Source organism: Neoarius graeffei, chromosome 28, assembly GCF_027579695.1.
Source record: "Neoarius graeffei isolate fNeoGra1 chromosome 28, fNeoGra1.pri, whole genome shotgun sequence".
Taxonomy (NCBI): domain Eukaryota; kingdom Metazoa; phylum Chordata; class Actinopteri; order Siluriformes; family Ariidae; genus Neoarius; species Neoarius graeffei.
The window spans coordinates 45,956,602-45,975,602 of NC_083596.1; the positions used below are offsets into that span (position 1 = coordinate 45,956,602).

At 43.5% G+C, this 19,001-nt stretch overlaps 1 protein-coding gene across 1 annotated transcript in view; it reads left to right on the top strand.

Annotated features, from left to right (window-relative positions):
- The window catches only part of mink1 (misshapen-like kinase 1), a 96,367-nt gene that overhangs the window by 26,139 nt on the left and 51,227 nt on the right, over nucleotides 1-19,001 (top strand). Inside the window, 5 exon segments of the mRNA XM_060912441.1 lie at nucleotides 4,622-4,732; nucleotides 4,893-4,983; nucleotides 6,355-6,485; nucleotides 13,568-13,622; nucleotides 14,573-14,651. Of these exon segments, the coding sequence (XP_060768424.1) occupies nucleotides 4,622-4,732; nucleotides 4,893-4,983; nucleotides 6,355-6,485; nucleotides 13,568-13,622; nucleotides 14,573-14,651 (467 nt within the window).

Consider the following 19,001-nt stretch of genomic DNA (forward strand, 5'->3'; position numbering starts at 1 on the left):
AAATAAAGGCTGTTATAACGCTGGGTAATCTAATTAATTAGCTACAATCGTTATAACGCCGTTACCAATATCAACACGCCATTACTGCATGGTACTGAAGTTGCTCTGAAGCCGTCACCGACTTGGCTCACAGACATAAAAGCTGCGTTTGTCACTCCCCCTCCACACACCGCTGTCATTTCATTCTCTCCCCTTCCCTCCATCTGCGCCTTTAGTTTGTGTGGAGAGATCTGATCTGCAGTAACATGCATTGTTGGCTACAGACCGAAACATACTTTCAGAATGCACTGGCCAAGGCAGGACTAAACTCCATGTGCCTTCTAATAATAATTAAAAAACAAAAAAAATAGTAATTTGTAAGCTAAAAAGCCTGTGTCTACACTTTCCTTTCGCCGAGTGGCAGCTGTGTTCAACTGGGGCGGGAGGGCGGGACATGACTGAATGGGTGTTTCTGATTTGTCAGCTGTTGTCCTTACACCGCATGGCATGCTCCAAGCGTTTACAACACAGAATTCCAGGTTCTCCGCTCCAAAATCGGCAGCTTCAAAATGATAACCAAAAAAAAATTAACATGGTAGCCGCGGGGTCTTAAAAGTCTTAAATTTAATATTCCAAAATGAAGGCCTTAAAAAGTCTTAAATTGCTTTGCCCAAGTCTTAATTTTTTAAACAAAGGTCTTAAATTTACTCGTACTATTCTACAGTGCGAAAACGTGGGTTTTGCGTAACATCAGTGAATTTCTTGGAGTATGCGCAAAGAAAGAAACAATATTGATAGATTTTCGTGCCGGCGCAATCGTCGGAGTCTGTGGTGGAGAGGAGACTCCGCGAATCGCAGCATGGGGAAGTGTCGTTTTAATCAGCAGTGGCTTTCAGATGAAAGATATCGTGATTGGGTGAGGGAGGTTCCTGGAAGCGACGTTGAAGCAAGAGGCTGTGTTTGTCGAAAGACCTTCAAGTTGTCCACTATAGGTCATTTCGCTTTAGAGTCTCACATGAAGAGCTCAAAGCACATTGCATCTGCCCTCCACCACCACCAGACCATCGTACGGTTCAATCTCCGAATGCACCTGGAGTTGGCACTCGCACCGCTGTCAAACGTCAGCGGCATCAGCCAAGCCAGACATCATCGGCAAGGCTAGCAACAACACAAGGGCCGAGCAGTGGCATGATGGGTGTCGGTGGAACCCCGGCACTTCGGGCAGAGGTGCTCTGGATTTTAAAAACAATTACGGAACACCACTCGTACGGCTCGAATGAGGGCATAAGCAAATTTCTTTAAGGCTGTGTTCCCAGACTCGGAAGTCGCTACAACATTCTCCTGTGGAAAAAACAAAATGTCTTACAGAACAAAATTCAGTCTTGCTTGTCTCGAATGTGAAGATTTGACAAGCAATGCACACAATGACTTTTAAGTATATAAAAGTATTTTTACTTGAAACTAGGGCTGGGCGATTTTACGATTACGATGTTATTCACGATATAAAATCTCTACGATTAGAAATTAGACACGTACGATATGCCTACGATAAGCCTACGCCTTCAATAAAATTACTTCATCCGAAGTTTTGACAGACACGCGAATAGCCAATCATAACTAAACAGTACCGCACGTAGCCAATCAGTTGGAAGAGAGCCACGTCAAGTTAGGTTGCGTGCACACACAAACACACACGTGTAGCAGCAATGCACAGCTTGGCTGTGGTGAAGTTTGCAGGAGCGCGGCATTTCTCCAACAAAGCGTGAAACAAAGCGATTATAAAAATGAGCGAGAAGCCGACTGACCGGAGTTCTGAACAGGAAAGTCAGAGCACTGCCCTGGAGGACATCGTTGAAAAGAAGGGCCAGAGATCTTCGGTTGTGTGGAGGTATTTTGGATATTTAAAATCGGACATACAACAAAGTGTTACACAAAACCTTAAACACACTGACGTACAGGATTGCACTTTTTTTCTCCTTGCAGCATAAGGTTTACACGTCAATATGTCTTTTATGTTTATTTGAAAGCTGCTAGAGTTTGCACAAATGATTAACAATGGTATATAGCTTTTATTTTTCAGTTTATTCATTTGAACAAAAGAATGTGCATCCAGTTTGTTTTGGTTCTGTGAAACTTGAAGGCTTATTAAGCTATTTTTGTTAATTAGGAAGGAACTACTAATTTGTAATGTTCATATTTTGAGCAGAAAATTCAAGAAAATACAAAAATGGTGATTTGATTTATATTGAGATATATATCGTTATCGTTATATCGTTTGATGGAGAAGTTCTGCCTCAAGTGGAGGAGTTTAAGTATCTCGGGATCTTGTTCACGAGTGAGGGAAGGATGGAGCGTGAGATCGACAGGCGGATCGGTGCAGCCTCCGCAGTGATGCGGTCGCTTTACCGGTCCGTCGTGGTGAAGGAGCTGAGCCAAAAGGCGAAGCTCTCAATTTACCGGTCGATCTACGTTCCGACTCTCACCTATGGTCATGAGCTTTGGGTAATGACCGAAAGAACAAGATCGCGGATACAAGCGGCTGAAATGAGTTTCCTTCGCAGGGTGGCTGGGCGCTCCCTTAGAGATAGGGTGAGAAGCACAGTCACTCGGGAGGAGCTCGGAGTAGAGCCGCTGCTCCTCCACATCGAGAGGAACCAGCTGAGGTGGCTCGGGCATCTTTTTCAGATGCCTCCTGGATGCCTCCCTGGGGAGGTGTTCCAGGCATGTCCCCCCGGGAAGAGGCCCCGGGGCAGACCCAGGACACGCTGGAGGGACTATGTCTCTCGGCTGGCCTGGGAACGCCTCGGTGTTCTTCCTGAGGAGCTGGCCGAGGTGTCTGGGGAAAGGGAAGTTTGGGCTTCCATGCTTAGACTGCTGCCTCCACGACCCGGTCCCGGATAAGCGGAAGAAGACGAGACGAGATGTATCGTTATCGAAAATTTCGAAAAAATATATCGTGATATAATTTTTTCTCATATCGCCCAGCCCTACTTGAAACATTTGTCATTATTAGAAATTTGATCTGGTGTTCTACGACCGCATAATGGGTGAGATGTAGGTCTTAATTCTCATTTAAGTGGTCTTAAAAAGGTCTTAAGTCTTAAATTTATGGTGGTCAAACCTGGGAAACCCTGATTAACCGGTTGACGTTGATTCGGTCAACCACCGGTCAAACGGTCATCGGTTAACATCCCTAATCAGAATGGCTGCTCATAGAATCAACAGTAAACCAAGTCCTACTTCGTTACTGTATATACTTGTGACTGAGTGTACGATGCAGTTTTTGTGGGTGTAAATAACAATCATTCCACGAAATTGAGTCATACGTGAGCTGATGGCGGCTATAAGCCATGTACGACGAGATTGAGCGGAATAAATTTTTTTTTTCTTTTCTGTCCACATTCACTGGATTTTGAGAAAGGGAGCATTTTTATTTTTTGCAAATTCAATAAAGAAAAACTTTATACAAAATGTCCGACAAAATCGTTTCCGCTCAGGCAGACGACTTAAAAACCTATCGACAGCCGCACGAAAATTTTTTTTTATTATTATTATTATTATTTTTTTTTTTGGGTGTCGAAAGTGCCGTCTTGCTGCCGTGCCGAGGTATAGAATACCTTTAGACATTTATTTAATTCTTTCTTGAACATTTCGGGTCTGTAATTTTCAAACTTCTTTTGAGCTTTTGAACCAGTCTAAAAATATTCAACTAATTTTAATGCTTAGAGATGAAGAATGCAAACAAACGGGTGAAATGACTGGAGCAATTTGTAAAAAATGCGATGATTGAAAAATAATGAAAAAAAAGTTCTTACTATTTATTAAATACTTTCATTCCTTTTTTTTTGCGGGGGGGGATTTTGTTTTCGAGTAGAGCTTTTATTTCGCCATTTTTTTTTTTGTTCTCTACTCACTGTATATGAGCTGATATCCTAGTAGCAGAGTAGCCAATCAGAGCGTGCGATTGCTCATATCCAGTGAATGTGGACAGAATAAATATAGTCATCTTGCAAACAGATCATGTCGTTTCCTTACGTTGTAGCTTAAAACTGTAGTACCATCCCGCTTCTGAGTTACGCGGAATTAGTTCCGACCCCTGCACCTGTTCCTACCGCGACTTTTTGATTCGTTTAATCTGCTGTTGTGTTCTCTGAAGCCTCGCAGCAGTGACGAGTCTCACATCGGATTTGCGATTTCTTATCTGGACAGCGTGACGACGTATGACGCATCGAGGTGGCTAATGCTCAGCGGTTTACAGCGACAGGATGCAGTGCGTGTTGTCTGTGCTGTGGAGCAGAGTGTAACTTGATGCAAGTGAGAAGCAAAGCGGTGGGGTGGCTACTAATGGGGGTCTTCGATGAGGTCAGATCGATCAAGCGTCACCTGGATTTTTAACAATCGGAAGTAAAAGCAGTTTATTAGACAGCGTGTGATTATTTCGCGTGTCTTTTTTTTTTTTTTTCCCCTCTGTATTCCTCTTCATATACGTTAAAGACTAGTGTTTGTACCGTATGTTTTGTTAAGATAAGTGTTTATTGTCGGTCACTTTTCAAAGGTACAACGAAATTGAAGGTGCTGTTAACCGTGTGTGTGTGTGTGTGTGTGTGTGTGTGTGTGTGTGTGTGTGTGTGTGTGTGTGTAGCTGGTGATGGAGTTCTGTGGTGCTGGGTCAGTAACGGACCTTGTGAAGAACACTAAAGGAAACTCCCTGAAGGAGGACTGGATCGCTTATATCTGCCGAGAGATTCTCCGGGTGAGACACGTGCACCTGCGCGTGCACACACACACACACACACACACAGGCCTGTTTTAGTGCTCACAAGACAAGCTAATAAAATTCTGTTTCTCCACACCACTGAGAAATCACCTTGTGTGTCTCATTCTCGCTGTTGCTGTCTGTCTCTCTCTCTCAGGGCCTGTCTCACCTCCACGCGCATAAGGTCATCCACAGAGACATCAAAGGCCAGAATGTTCTTCTGACTGAGAACGCAGAGGTCAAGCTCGGTAAGGGGGCTGTCTCTTGCCGTGTGTCCGTTCTGGTGATCGGATCGTCGTTGCGTGTCTGTCTGTCTGTCTGTCCAGGGGTGCAGATACGTTTTTTGAACTGGGGGGGGGACAAAGCTGCCAGCAAACCAACCCCAACATGTGTTGTGCGAGGAACACTAGTTCCTCGCACAACTAGTTCCTAGGAAAACTAGTTTTAAAACCGCTAAGTTCCGACTGTTAAACATAGCGAGAGGCTGGGCTACGTGTGTGTGTGTAAAGTGTAAACCAGTGCATCCTGACTTTCTAACTATGCCTGTGTGTTGCGTGAGCGGCAGTCAGTCAACAACTCTTCGCAAAGTTTCCTTATGAAACAATATGCTCGCTGAAATTATGGCGGGGAACGCCAGATTAAACATTAAAACTGCCTTCTGAGCACTGTATCTACAGGCTGCCACCGAAAGAAGGAGGCTACCAGAAAGGCATCTCTACTCCGTACGATTTTACTTTCACTACGACATTACTTTGAACAGACTATCAGAAAATTGCAAGGTGATATGATAAAGTAAGGCACAGTTTACTTACAGTCGTTGTTTTTTGAAAAAAACGATGCAATCGTTTTCTGCCTTTTCGGTTTGGCACCCTTCATCGTGCCGTGTTGGGGTCCTGAACTAGGAGGAGCTGTCCCCGATATGCCTGTCAAACTTGTTGTGGGTAACCATAGCAACCAAGCTCGAGCTCGCAACCTGTGCAGTCTGCGCAGTTGCAACTATGTATGTACTGCTGTGCACCTCAATAAACCGAATGGTAATTATTAGTCTTTTGATTTTTCCGTGAGGTTTGCCTTATGCAAAGAAAGACAGCATAGACTTTTTTCCTCCCTATAAGTGGAGGGGACCGAACAAGGTGAATTTAAATCTGGGTGGGACGAATCCCTCCCGTCCCCCCCTCTATCTGCGCCCGTGTGTCTGTCTGTGTTTGCTGTCGGTCTCAGACAGCTGTGTGACCTCTTTTATTAATGAGCGCACTGATTTAACAGTAAATCTAACAGTTGGAGCAAAAAGTATAACGGACTCCTGCAGGCATTCCGACTTTATATAGACGCACTGACACACATATCAACACGGCAGCGTGTCTGTTCTTGCTGCGGAGCGATGGCGAAGTGGCGCACGGACCATTTAGGCAAAAAGTTTCGAAAGCTGACTTAGAATGTTGTCTCTGAAAAGACACTTCACACACACGCATCGACCTCGAGGTGCAGGAGGTGTAGGCAGTCCACAGAATCTGACTCGTTTACTGTTGGGGCACTTTCAGGTTTAAGAAGTGCATAACTGTTCATTTTAGTGTATAATCTTGGGTAGTGAATATTATTAAAACTTTCTCTCTCTCTAGTGGATTTTGGCGTGAGTGCTCAGTTGGACCGGACCGTAGGCAGGAGGAACACCTTCATCGGCACTCCCTACTGGATGGCACCGGAGGTCATCGCCTGTGACGAGAACCCCGACTCCACCTACGACTACAGGGTAGGTGTGTGTGTGTGGTGCTCCAGCTCCTCCATCACTGGAAAGATGAGTGGTGTAATGCTTTCGTCTCTTCTCAACTGACTGAACTTTTCTCACCTCCGTTGTGTCCGTTTCGTTAAATAAAATCATGCTGTTTCTTCATCTTATTATTGCTTTCTATGGACAGATGCATGGGGTTTCTGATATTTTTTTTTTCTTCTTTTTCCTTTACTGCCCAAGATTACATTTTTAAAGCATGTCACAGCTATTAATTTCTATATTTATAACAGGGTGTTTTGTTTTTTTTTTTCCCCCCATTTATTTATAATACAGTGGTGCATGTTTTTCCTTTAATAGCTTTTCTCATGCTTCTTTTAGAATGGCACAGTTATTTTCTCGATACTTTCTCATCACTGCTCCAAAGCATTGACTGCCCAGGCTGCTTTCTGTCTAAACAGAGCTGCGCTTTGTCCTCGATGATTGATTGATTGATTGATTTCATGATGATTTATCGTGAAGCTGAGCATCATGCTCACGTCTAGAACACACTTCTGTAAAGGGCCTGACCGATAATGGATTTAAAAAAGTCTGTGATTTACGACAATCAATAATATTTAAGTTATTCCACGAAATCAAGTCCTACGTGAGCTGATAGCCGACGAGGTCCGTGGAGTTTGAGAAATGGAGCTTTTTTTTTTTTTTTTTGGCAAAAGATACGTTCTTACCATCAGATACTTTCTTTAGTATTTTTTGGGAGTTTTCTTCGTCTTTTAGAATTTTTTCATGGTTGGAAAAGGCGCATTACCGCTACCGACTGGGCTGGAGTCTGGAACGGGTGCCATGTATTCTTTTAGCTATTTCTGTTTCTTTTAAATACTTGATAATTTCTGGGGTTTTGTTTTCGAGTAGAGGTTTTATTTCTTCCTCAGTTGGTTCGGCAACACGCTCCGCCGTTTTGTTTTTCTCTCCTCATGGTATATAAGCTGATAGCCTAGTAGTAGAGTAGCCGATCAGAGCGCGCGATCGTTCATACCCAGTGAACGTGGGTAGAGTAATGGCCGATACCCACCCCTGAAAACACAAACCACAAAGAGAAATGTATTAAAACATTGTGAATAGCAGGGAAATACTCAACGCGGATGAAAAATCCATTTTAAACTTTGTACGACAGAATTTCTCACGTACTACAATGCTCTAACAAAGACACAACTTTATCAAGCAATGAAATAATAATAATAATAATAATAATAATTTAATAAAAAATACTGTGTGCACTTCATGAACAAACTCCGCCAGCATGACGGTGTGCTCAATAAAAGAACAACTTCTGTTTTTTTTTGTTTTTTTTTGTGTGTATTGAACAAATTCTCCCTCGTAAGCCAGTATCGCTGGGCTGCGACAAATTGCGAACGTCATTCGCGAGAGAGTTTCAAAAGAGTCTTGAAACATTCGCGGGGCTTCTCAATTTCCTCGCACGAGTCGTAAAGTGTCGCTCCTTCGTCGCTGAAATTTTGAACATGCTCAAAAAATTAGTGCAACGAAATTTCTCTCAAAACAGCCGCTGGTGTCGCAAAGCCGTCGCGAACCCTTCTCGAGTCAGTTTCCGTGAGGCTTCCTCTATGGTACTTCCCTGCCTGCTGAGGGAAAGCCGGGCTGTGACAGCCTGCGACTAGTCGGAGACACAATTGCGGTAAAATATGCGAATATCAGTTCAGTGTGATTGCAAGTGAAAATTGTCGCTAATTCGCATAGTTTATCGCAATTGTTGCGTCTCCAACTAGTCGCGGGCTGTCGCAGCCCAGTGAGATACTACTCTTACACTGGAAAGGGAAATTATGCCTCCGCCACCGTAAGGTGCAGGAGGCATTATGTTTTCGGGTTGTCTGTCTGTCCGTGCGTCCGTCCATCCCGAAACCTTGTGAACGCAATATCTCAAAGGCTAATGAAAGGAATTTCACCAAACTTTCACCATTTGTGCGCTTTGGGACAAACATGAACTGATTAGATTTTGAGATCAAAAGGTCTGTCAAGGTCACTGTCGCTACGTTCACACTGCAAGACTTAATGCTCAATTCCGATTTTTTTGTGAGGTCGTTCACATTAACAAAAATATGTGACTTGTATGTGATCCTCAGTATGAACGAAAAGCGACCTAAAAGTGTTCCGCATGCGCATTGCAGGATACGACGACGTCACACGCAGTGAGCATGGCCAGTGTTTACGGAAGTAAAACCGCCGGTTGCGGTATGACCCATCCAATCTAGCTTGAATAGCTGCATCCCCCCAAATGGAAATCAGCTCCCTAACCTCTGCGTCCTTCCATTGAGAAGATTCAGAACCTTCACAGCCCGAAGCGTCCCTCGCATTGATGTCATGCGCAGGGGCGCAGATACATTTTTTGAACTGGGGGGGACAAAAAACTGGGGGGGACAAAGCTGCCAGCAAACCAACCCCAACCCCGATATGCCTGTCAAACATGTTGTGGGTTACCATAGCAACCAAGCTCGAGCTCGCAACCTGTGCAGTCTGCGCAGCTCAACCAACCGAATATCAGTCTTTGTTTTGTTTTATGTGAGTTGTTGCAACTATGTATACACTGCTGTGCACCTCAATAAACCGAATGGTAATTAGTCTTTTGATTTTTCCGTGAGGTTTGCCTTATGCAAAGAAAGACAGCATAGATGTTTTTTCCTCCCTATAAGTGGGGGGGACCGAGCGAGGTGAATTTAAATCTGGGTGGGACGAGTCCCACCCTCTATCTGCGCCCGTGGTCATGCGCCATGTTGTTGTAACTTTTTTTGAGAGACCCGCCGCCTACTTCAGCGCAGAATAGTGACGTTTGTGGCTTGTTGATGACGTGTAAGTCGGATGAATGCGACCTGGCGGTTCAGACTGAAGTCGCATATGAAAAGAGCGGATAGGAATCGGAATTAGCACCACATATCCAAACGGCCTGGGTCGGATTTGAAAAAATCGGATCTGTGTCGTTCATATTGTCAATAAAAGATCGGATACAGGTCACATATGGGCGAAAAGATCGGATTTGAGTCACTTCAGCCTGCAATGTGAACGTAGCCTGTGAGGTCGAATGTCTGTCCGAAAACCTTGTGAACACAGTATCTCCAAGGCAAATGAAAGGAATTTCACCAAACTTTTACCATTTGTGGATTTGGGGACAAAGATAAACGGATTAGATTTTGAGATCAAAAGATCTAAGGTCAAGGTCATTGTGAGGTCAGATATCTGTCCGAAAACCTTGTGAACACAATATCTCCAAGGCTGATGCAAGTAATTTCACCAGGTCAGGGTTACTGTGAGGTCAAATGTCCATCCCCAAATCACAACTTAAGGCGTGTAGTCTACCGGGCGGAGGCATCCCCATCAACGCCGTTGGCGTCGAGTTCTATCTAGTTTTTATTGTATTTTTTTTTTTTTTTGGTAAGGTGCTGTCTTTAAATGGGAGAAGCAGAGTATTGTCTGCAGGTGATTTTATCGGTGAATGTACACTACCGTTCAGAAGTTTGGGGTCACCCAGACAATTTTGTGTTTTCCATGAAAAGTCACACTTTTATTTCCCACCATAAGTTGTAAAATGAATAGAAAATATAGTCGAGACATTTTTCTGGCCGTTTTGAGCATTTAATCGACCCCACAAATTAATGTGATGCTCCAGAAACTCAATCTGCTCAAAGGAAGGTCAGTTTTATAGCTTCTCTAAAGAGCTCAACTGTTTTCAGCTGTGCTAACATGATTGTACAAGGGTTTTCTAATCATCCATTAGCCTTCTGAGGCAATGAGCAAACACATTGTACCATTAGAACACTGGAGTGAGAGTTGCTGGAAATGGGCCTCTATACACCTATGGAGATATTGCACCAAAAACCAGACATTTGCAGCTAGAATAGTCATTTAGCACATTAGCAATGTATAGAGTGGATTTCTGATTAGTTTAAAGTGATCTGCATTGAAAAGAACAGTGCTTTTCTTTCAAAAATAAGGGCATTTCAAAGTGACCCCAAACTTTTGAACGGTAGTGTACAGCTGAACATTCGCTCAGTAACGCAGTAGCGTTGACAAACCAGATTCTTTTGAGTTTTTCAAAGTGCACTGACGAGCACAGATTGAATAAACACGACTCCAGAGCTCAGCCAAAATTCCTCCCGTCTCCCGAGTCTGCCTCCACACCCTCTCACACACTGGAGTCTGTCTACATGTATAAACACTGGAGGTGTGACCATTCGGTTTCTTCACGATTCGATTCAAATCACGATTCACTTTTTTTTTTTTGTCCTCAGTTTTATAACTGATGCAACTTGTCAATATTCTCTTAACCATGAGCCTAGAAATGTAGAGCAATTAAAAAAAAGATTGTCATGTTGCCTTTGTAGTCTTTATTCAGACTCCAGTCACTCTACTGACTTTGAATGTAACACAGTTCAGTCACTTTTGGCACATTTTAATTTTCAAAACACTACGAAACAAAAAAAAGCAATGAAAAGTTTATGACTTTTGTCTCAATCTTTTAAAAACACAAAAATGCAGTTACTTGTGTTTAAAGTGAACACCAGCTCTTGAGACACACCATTCATTGTCCAGAGAGAACATAAGGCACTGAGATTGTAAGAAATACCGGTGGCTTCAGGAATTCCGAGTCGTCCGCCGTGTTGTTCGCAAAGCAGCGCGTGATCTCGCGAGGTTGCTATAGCAACCACGAACGTGGCTGCGCCCACGTACAGCTCCGGATACCGAATCGAATTTTTAGTATCAGAATTATGCCATTTGTTGAAATTTGTCCTGCATCCGAATGAAATTAGGTACTGTTAGTGAAATCATGATTCCTTAAATTTGAATCGGGGATCAATTAATCGTCACACCTCCTAATAGATTAGCTTACGTCTTCGTTTGATTGCAGCTAGCTTAGCGTGCTACTTCAAGCGATGCTTAGCGTGCACTCTCAGTTGTTGAATTTGTGCACCAGGAGTAATATAAAATTTAATTTTTTTTTCATGAGCGTGTTTTACCGCACGCTCATGCACGCACGCATGTTTTACCTGTTTAAACTCATAGGTTAACCGACTTTAACTGGCTAATGAGGCTCGGTGGTCGGTCAAGATTTTTTTTAGTTTTCGCCATCCGTAATTTGTAAAAAAACACGCTATATGATACAAATTAGGGATGGCGAAAACTAAAAAAAATCTTGACCGACCACCGAGCCTCATTAGCCGGTTAAAGTCGGTTAACCTATGAGTTTAAACAGGGATGCAAACGGCGCACCTTTTGGCGGATGTGACTTTTTCATGGCTGAATTGTGCAGATCCGATTTTTTTTTTTTTTTTTTTTTTAGGGGGGGCGTTGGAGTGTCTGAATAATTTCATCAGAGTAAATTCTGTATTAAAATTACTAAATAAGCAAATGCCGTTACAGACCATGAAACACAGGAAGTATAAGTATGAGAGGAAAACAGTAAATCAGAAAGCTGTGCACATTTTCGCGGAAGCTGTGCAAATGCGCCCAGCTTTCTAATGCCGCTTTTCCACTACAAACGCGGCTGAGTCGGGCTGAGCCGTGCGGTGCTGAGTCGAGCTGAGTGGGGCTGTTGGAGTTGCATTTCGACTACAACCGCGCTGAACCGTGCTGGCTGGAAGTGGGTGGACACATTGGGTGGAGTTAGCGAAAGTGGGTGGACGTCACATGATGTCGTTAGGCGGCGCAAACAGTGACATCAGTGAGCTTTTAAGCGGTAGTCTCACAACCCGGATAGTAAACAATAAACATGGAGGACATGGAGTCGTTGGTGTTGCTGGTCTTGGTGCTGTGGCTTGTTGTCACCGACAACGCCAACAGATACTGGCAAGAGCGTATAGATGAGGCGAGGCGCATAAGGCTTCAGAAATTCTCGTAATTCTTCTTCTTCCGGGTTTGCGGTGTTTACAGATCCCAGCGTGCTCGCGGGGCGTGTGTGGGCGTGTGAGGACACTCCTCCTCACCAGTCAGTGCACAGGGGAGTGTCTCCTCACGCCCCTAGCCTCACTCGGCTTGGTTTGGCTCGCTTCAGCCCCACTCCAAAACCGTGCGAGTTTTAGGTGCTGAGTAGGGCTGAAGCGAGCTGAGTCGTGCTGCTCTGAGATAGTCAAAACGCGAGCCGTGTCGGGCTGAAGTGAACTGAAGCGAGCTGAAAAAGGGTAGTGGAAAAGGGCCATAATTTACTGTTTTCTTCTCATACTTCCTATGTTTCATGGACTGTAACGGCATTTGCTTATTTAGCAATTTTAATACAGAATTTACTCTGATGAAATTATTCAGACACTCCAACGCCTCCCCTAAAAAAAAAAATTGGATCTGCACGATTCAGCCGTGAAAAAGTCGGCATCTGCGCCTTTAGTTTGTGTGGAGAGATCTGATCTGCAATAACATGCATTGTTGGCTACAGACCGAAACATACTTTCAGAATGCACTGGCCAAGGCAGGACTAAACTCCATGTGCCTTCTAATAATAATTAAAAAACAAAAAACAATAGTAATTTGTAAGCTAAAAAGCCTGTGTCTACACTTTTTTCTTTCGCCGAGTGGCAGCGGTTTTCAACTGGGGCGGGAGGGCGGGACATGACTGAATGGGTGTTTCTGATTTGTCAGCTGTCGTCCTTACACCGCATGGCATGCCCCAAGCGTTTACAACACAGAATTCCAGGTTCTCCGCTCCAAAATCGGCAGCTTCAAAACGATTGATTTTTTTTTTTTAACCGACAATCAAAAAAAAATTAACCGGTTGACGTTGATTCGGTCAACCACCGGTCAAACGGTCATCAGTTAACATCCCTAATACAAATCTGACGCCATAGGCTGCGGAAAGTTTGCTGTTCAAGTAATTTATCTCATCCTATCTAATATAATCTGTGTCACCTTTATAACTAGAACAGCGCTTACCGTCACTTGAGGTTTACAGATTGAAGGCGATTTGTCAGCTCTTGATCAGGCGACACCGATAAGGTTACGAAGCACCATTATCAGCTGATCTTATCATCGTCTTGAGATACTGGTCAGGCCCTGTGTGTGGTGTTAAGGTTGGTTTTACAGAGCTGACGATGTATTCTTTCTCTTTACAGAGTGACATCTGGTCTCTGGGAATCACAGCGATAGAGATGGCAGAGGGGGCGCCTCGTAAGCAACACGCACAACACTGAGAAACTGGACATGCAGATCATCATGTAACACAATTAGCCATTTCTATTAGGTCTGGTGTGTGTCTGTCTGAAAACAGAGCCAGAGAGAGAACTGGCATTTCTGTCGTTATTATGTCCTGCATCTTTACTCCAGGCCGGTGCTCAGCGCTCGTGTTTAGGCTGTATATAAGAGCAGCATCAGGTGTGTTCGAGGAGGCAAAACACGCACGTGTTCGAGAGCCACACCTCATCTAATGTGTCACAAAATCTGTACGATTGGTTTGTAGGCTTGAACACATTTCTCGCCTTTTAAAGGTGTTACCCGTAGCTGAATGAGTCTGGGTTGGGAGTGGACGGCGTAACTTTTCTAGTTGCGATTTGATAGGAAGCCAAGTTTTACAGAGGGGTGTTGAAATGCACACCAAAAATTAGAGTAAAAGGAGAGAGAGAGAAAGGGAGAGGGGGTGTTGAAATAGAGCTGTGTTTCGGAGCAGCCTTAGGAGTGTGTGTGTGTGTGTGTGTGGGAGCGGGACGTGCTGGTCAGTGTGCCACGCTTATGCAACTCCACGATTAGTCACATTCACTCTAGCCATCACACGCTCCTTTTTCTTTCTCACGCTCTCGGGCGTACACTGCAAGCCAGAAGGTTTTGCACACCTTATAGGAAGCTCAACTTAAACCGTTGAAGACCTGTAAAGGAGCTCAATTTTTCTATTCTGTTGTTTTAACACCTTTAATCTCGGCTCTGAAATTAAAATCTGATATTTACAGGAAACGATTCACCTGTATGCGCTGTTAGACCTTGGTCATGACATTGTCAAAGTTTAAAAAAATAAAATAAAAATTCTACAGAGGTTTTTGGTGCCAGTGCTATTGATGATCTGTCTGTCTGTGTGGATATTTGCTCACAAGTGTGTGTGTGTGTGTGTGTCTGTGTCTTTCTCGCAGCATTGTGCGATATGCATCCAATGAGAGCTCTGTTCCTCATCCCGCGGAATCCTCCTCCAAAACTGAAGTCCAAGAAATGGTCAGGATGCCTGTTTTTGCCCCTGTGATGCACTTTTTCTTCATGTTGACATGAAAGACTGTTGTTCCTCTTTTCTTTTATATTAAAAAGCTCCCCACCAGACTAATACTCCTTCTTATCGATGCACTTGAATCACTTTTGTGCACTTATCTGCTTCTGTTATTCTGAAAATGGCCTTACATAATACAAGAGGAACTTCCTGCCAGTGTTCTCTTCTCTCTGTTTATTTTCTGTTCCCTTTTTCTCATTCGGTCCTTTTTTTTTTTTTTTATTTATTTAATTTGTTTGCGTCCCATGGTTTGCCCGCTTTGGTGCTTCTGCAGTAAGCTATTCTGGGGAAAGTAAAAGCCTTGAGCTGGTCAGTTAAAGTATTTCTGAACAGACAGCAGGCCTATATTAGGCCAAGCTCAACCACAGGTAACCCAGGCTGACGATTTGTATAAGATGATGTATGTACTGTGTACAAATTAATAGGAAAAAAAAAAAAGATAGTCCAAATTTTTACAAATAAAGCTTAGATTGCAGGCGGCACGGTGGTGTAGTGGTTAGCGCTGTCGCCTCACAGCAAGAAGGTCCGGGTTCGAGCCCCGTGGCTGGCGAGGGCCTTTCTGTGCGGAGTTTGCATGTTCTCCCCGTGTCCGCGTGGGTTTCCTCCGGGTGCTCCGGTTTCCCCCACAGTCCAAAGACATGCAGGTTAGGTTAACTGGTGACTCTAAATTGACCGTAGGTGTGAATGTGAGTGTGAATGGTTGTCTGTGTCTATGTGTCAGCCCTGTGATGACCTGGCGACTTGTCCAGGGTGTACCCCGCCTTTCGCCCGTAGTCAGCTGGGATAGGCTCCAGCTTGCCTGCGGCCCTGTAGAACAGGATAAAGCGGCTAGAGATGATATGAGTATAAATTTCACCGTTTAATTACGGAAACCAACAGGCCAAACTCGCGAGTACATTACGCCACAGGAAACCCAAAACCAAACGTCATCTTGAAGCTCATTGGACCAATCAATAGATGATTTAAACAGGGCAAAAGTAGTCCGACAAATCAAAGCTAAGCGGGGGAGGGTACAATATTACGGCAGCCAATCAGAAACGCACCTGACGAAGCAGGGAAAAGTGTTGGCAATTTTAAATCCCGAACCGGCTCTGTAACAACTGTAAACTAGAGTTGACAATTCCCCGGGGGAAATTGTGAGAGTGATGCAGTGCGCATAGCCACGCCTCTAGGTGAAAGCATGCCAGAGCAGCGGATGTCTGAAAATGTGTGTAGTTTTTCCAAAAAATCCCATTTTTCCTAGGTATAGCGCCCCCTAGCGGCGAATTTGCTCCAATTTTTTTTGTGGGCCTTTCTGGTGGGTTGCGGCATACTGCCACCAAGTTTCATTAAGATACGCCAAAGGGCGGCCGAGATATGAGCACACCTCCTGTTGCGCGTCCGTGAAGGCAATTTTGATTGGCTGCCATGGCCAAACGCCTATGAAATTCTAAACACCGGTTGAGGCTCTTGTGCAGCCTAGTCCAAAGTTGGCATGTACCAAGTTTGGGAGAAATTGATCAAAAATTGAGGGACGAGAAGCATTTTAATTGTTTTTCACAAAATTTAAAAATGGCGCAAAAACTTTCCGAGGTTGAAAATTTTGTTCGAGGGTGTGCTGGATTCGTCTTGGCCCAAGGATTCCAGCGATACTAAGTTTTTGAAAATCGGACCAATGGTTCAGAAGTTACAAGCAGAAATGTACCTGCGACTTTGAGCTGCTGGTGGCGCTAGAGAGTTTAAGGTGGTGACTTGAAACTTGCTGAGAAGAACCTTGAGGCAGCCAAGAATCAGTGTGCAAAATTTCACAACTTTTCACCAGACGGTTCTGGGGCCGGCAAAGTTTTTCAAATAATTCCATAGAAATGAATGGGAAATTTTGGACTATTTTTTCGCGACTACGTCGTGAAAAAATCGTATTCTGATGAACAAAGTAATAGCATAGCGAGTCCGATCGAGCCGCACATTTTGATATATTGTTTGTCTGTGTGCGATGTACGGTTATTGAGTTATTACAAATCGAAATTGTGTAGGAATAAGTTTAAGAAGAAGAAGAAACACATAGAAGAACAATAGTGATGCCGTGCTTTACACTGCATCACTAATAAACCAAAATGATAAACGAAAAGCAAGCTACGATTGTTCAAGCAGTCAACAGTGGCCACAATCTTGTTGGCGGCCCCGCTGGGACTGGAAAGTCATTCCTCATAAAAGATATAGTTCGGTCACTATGATCTCGGGGGGAAAAGTGGTCATCTTGTGCTCCACTGGTTTTGCCTGCACTGTCTATGGTGAGGAATTTCGCCATTTTGTCTGGACACTGCACAGTTTCTTTGGCATTGGAACAAGGATATTGTGGCCACTGTTGACTGCTTGAAGAATCGTAGCTTGCTTTTCGTTTAACATTTTGGTTTATTTACAGTTGTTACAGAGCCGGTTCGGGATTTAAAATTGCCAACACTTTTCCCTGCTTCGTCAGGTGTGTTTCTGATTGGCTGCCGTAATATTGTACCCTCCCCCGCTTAGCTTTGATTTGTCGGACTACTTTTGCCTTAGTAAGAGTGTTTGAATTATCTATTGTTCGTAACGGTCTCATCAGCTTCGAGATAACGTTTGGTTTCGGGTTTCCTGTGGCGTAACGTACTCGCGAGTTTGGCCTGTTGCTTTCCGTAATTAAACGGTGAAATTTATGCTATTAGTTAAAAGATATATATATATATATATATATATATATATATATATATATATATATATAAAATTTGTATTGAAATACCTCCTGGATATCCTTAGATGTTCTTTTGCCTGGTGGGTTTAAATCTGGAAGAATCCTTGTTTTTAGTAAAAAAAAAATCAGGTGGAAGCAGAGTGACTTGGCACGGTGGTTCGCTGGAGTCTCCAACCTTCTGTCTTTTTTAGGTAACAAGAGTATGGGAACCCAAAAATGGCTAAAATACGCTTAAAATGACCAAATACATAGCCTGGCAAGCCAGACTAAATGTGAATATTTAGTCTGGCCTCGCTCGTAGACATTTCCGACGGGTGGGGGTGGAACAACCCGCTGTCTTTCAAACTGTCTCTGTGTGTATAGGCCAACGCTCTGACCAATCAGTGCAACAGTGACTGTGACGTAGTCAGAGCGACAGAAAGCAGTGGGGGAGGCCTTGAAATAAATAATTTTTCAAAATGCGTATTAATTAATAAACAGGTTCTAGATATTAAGAAGTTTGGAGATAATGACCACAAGTTTGGAGTCTGTACCACATACTTAACTCTTTTTTTTTTTTTCCCAAGGGTTTGCTTAAACTGTTTTTGAGTTTTTTTTTTTTTTTTTTATTTAGTGGTGTTTGGTGAAATAATTTCCCTTAAATTTAAAATAACGGGAAAATAAGAAACAATCAAAAAGTAATGTTTCAAAGCTGTTTATTAATTCTTCGTACTGCACAAACTAGCCCCATCCTTTTGGCTACGAGCGGAGCCAGCTGGTAGATCAGACTTTTGCCATAGCCGGTCGGCAAAACAGCGAAAACGTCCTTCTTGAAAAGGAATGAGCGGAGAGCCTCTTCCTGCTCACGTTTCAACGAAAACTCCAAGTCTAATTCTTCTAAAACTGATTCCAAAGCAGAGTCAAACGCGCGCTGTTCACTAGCCGTAGCCATCTTCCCTGCTGCGCTTTCTCCAGCGTCGCGCAGCTTTGTCGTCACTCCTGCAAAAGCCCGCCCAAAGAATCCAAACAAAAACCTTGCGTTGTGATTGGCGGGCACGATTTGATGCCCAGGGTGTTTTGTTTATATGGTGCGAGGCTAGACCCACTCGTAGGCAAAAATATTTTTGGCCGCTAGGTGGGTGGGTCTAGTTTACTAGGCTACCAAATACGTGCAAAAAACGGTAAGTACGCTTGTTTTCTTGCAGTCTGAGCTTTATTTGTGAAATTTGGACAATCATTTATTTATTTATTTTATATTAATTTGTATGCAGTACATACATCATCTTATACAAATCGTCAGCCTGGGTTACCTGTGGCTCAACTCAAGAAGAGCTATAAAGATGTTTAAATATTAGACTGGGGTTCTGGTTTTCCGTGTGGCAGCCTTTTTTGAATTTGTGACTTTAATGCACAGTCAGTATAAAACCTTGGAAACTGAACTTGACTGCATTTTTGGCTTACATTCGCAACATATTTGATCAAAACTTTATCCAATAATGCATCAAGTGATAGCTATGTAGATTATCTGAGACCAGAAAACAAAAGAATGACAAGCTCTGTGCAGGAAATGAGATCATTTAAGTAAAATGATCATCATGACCAGTACCATTTAATCGTC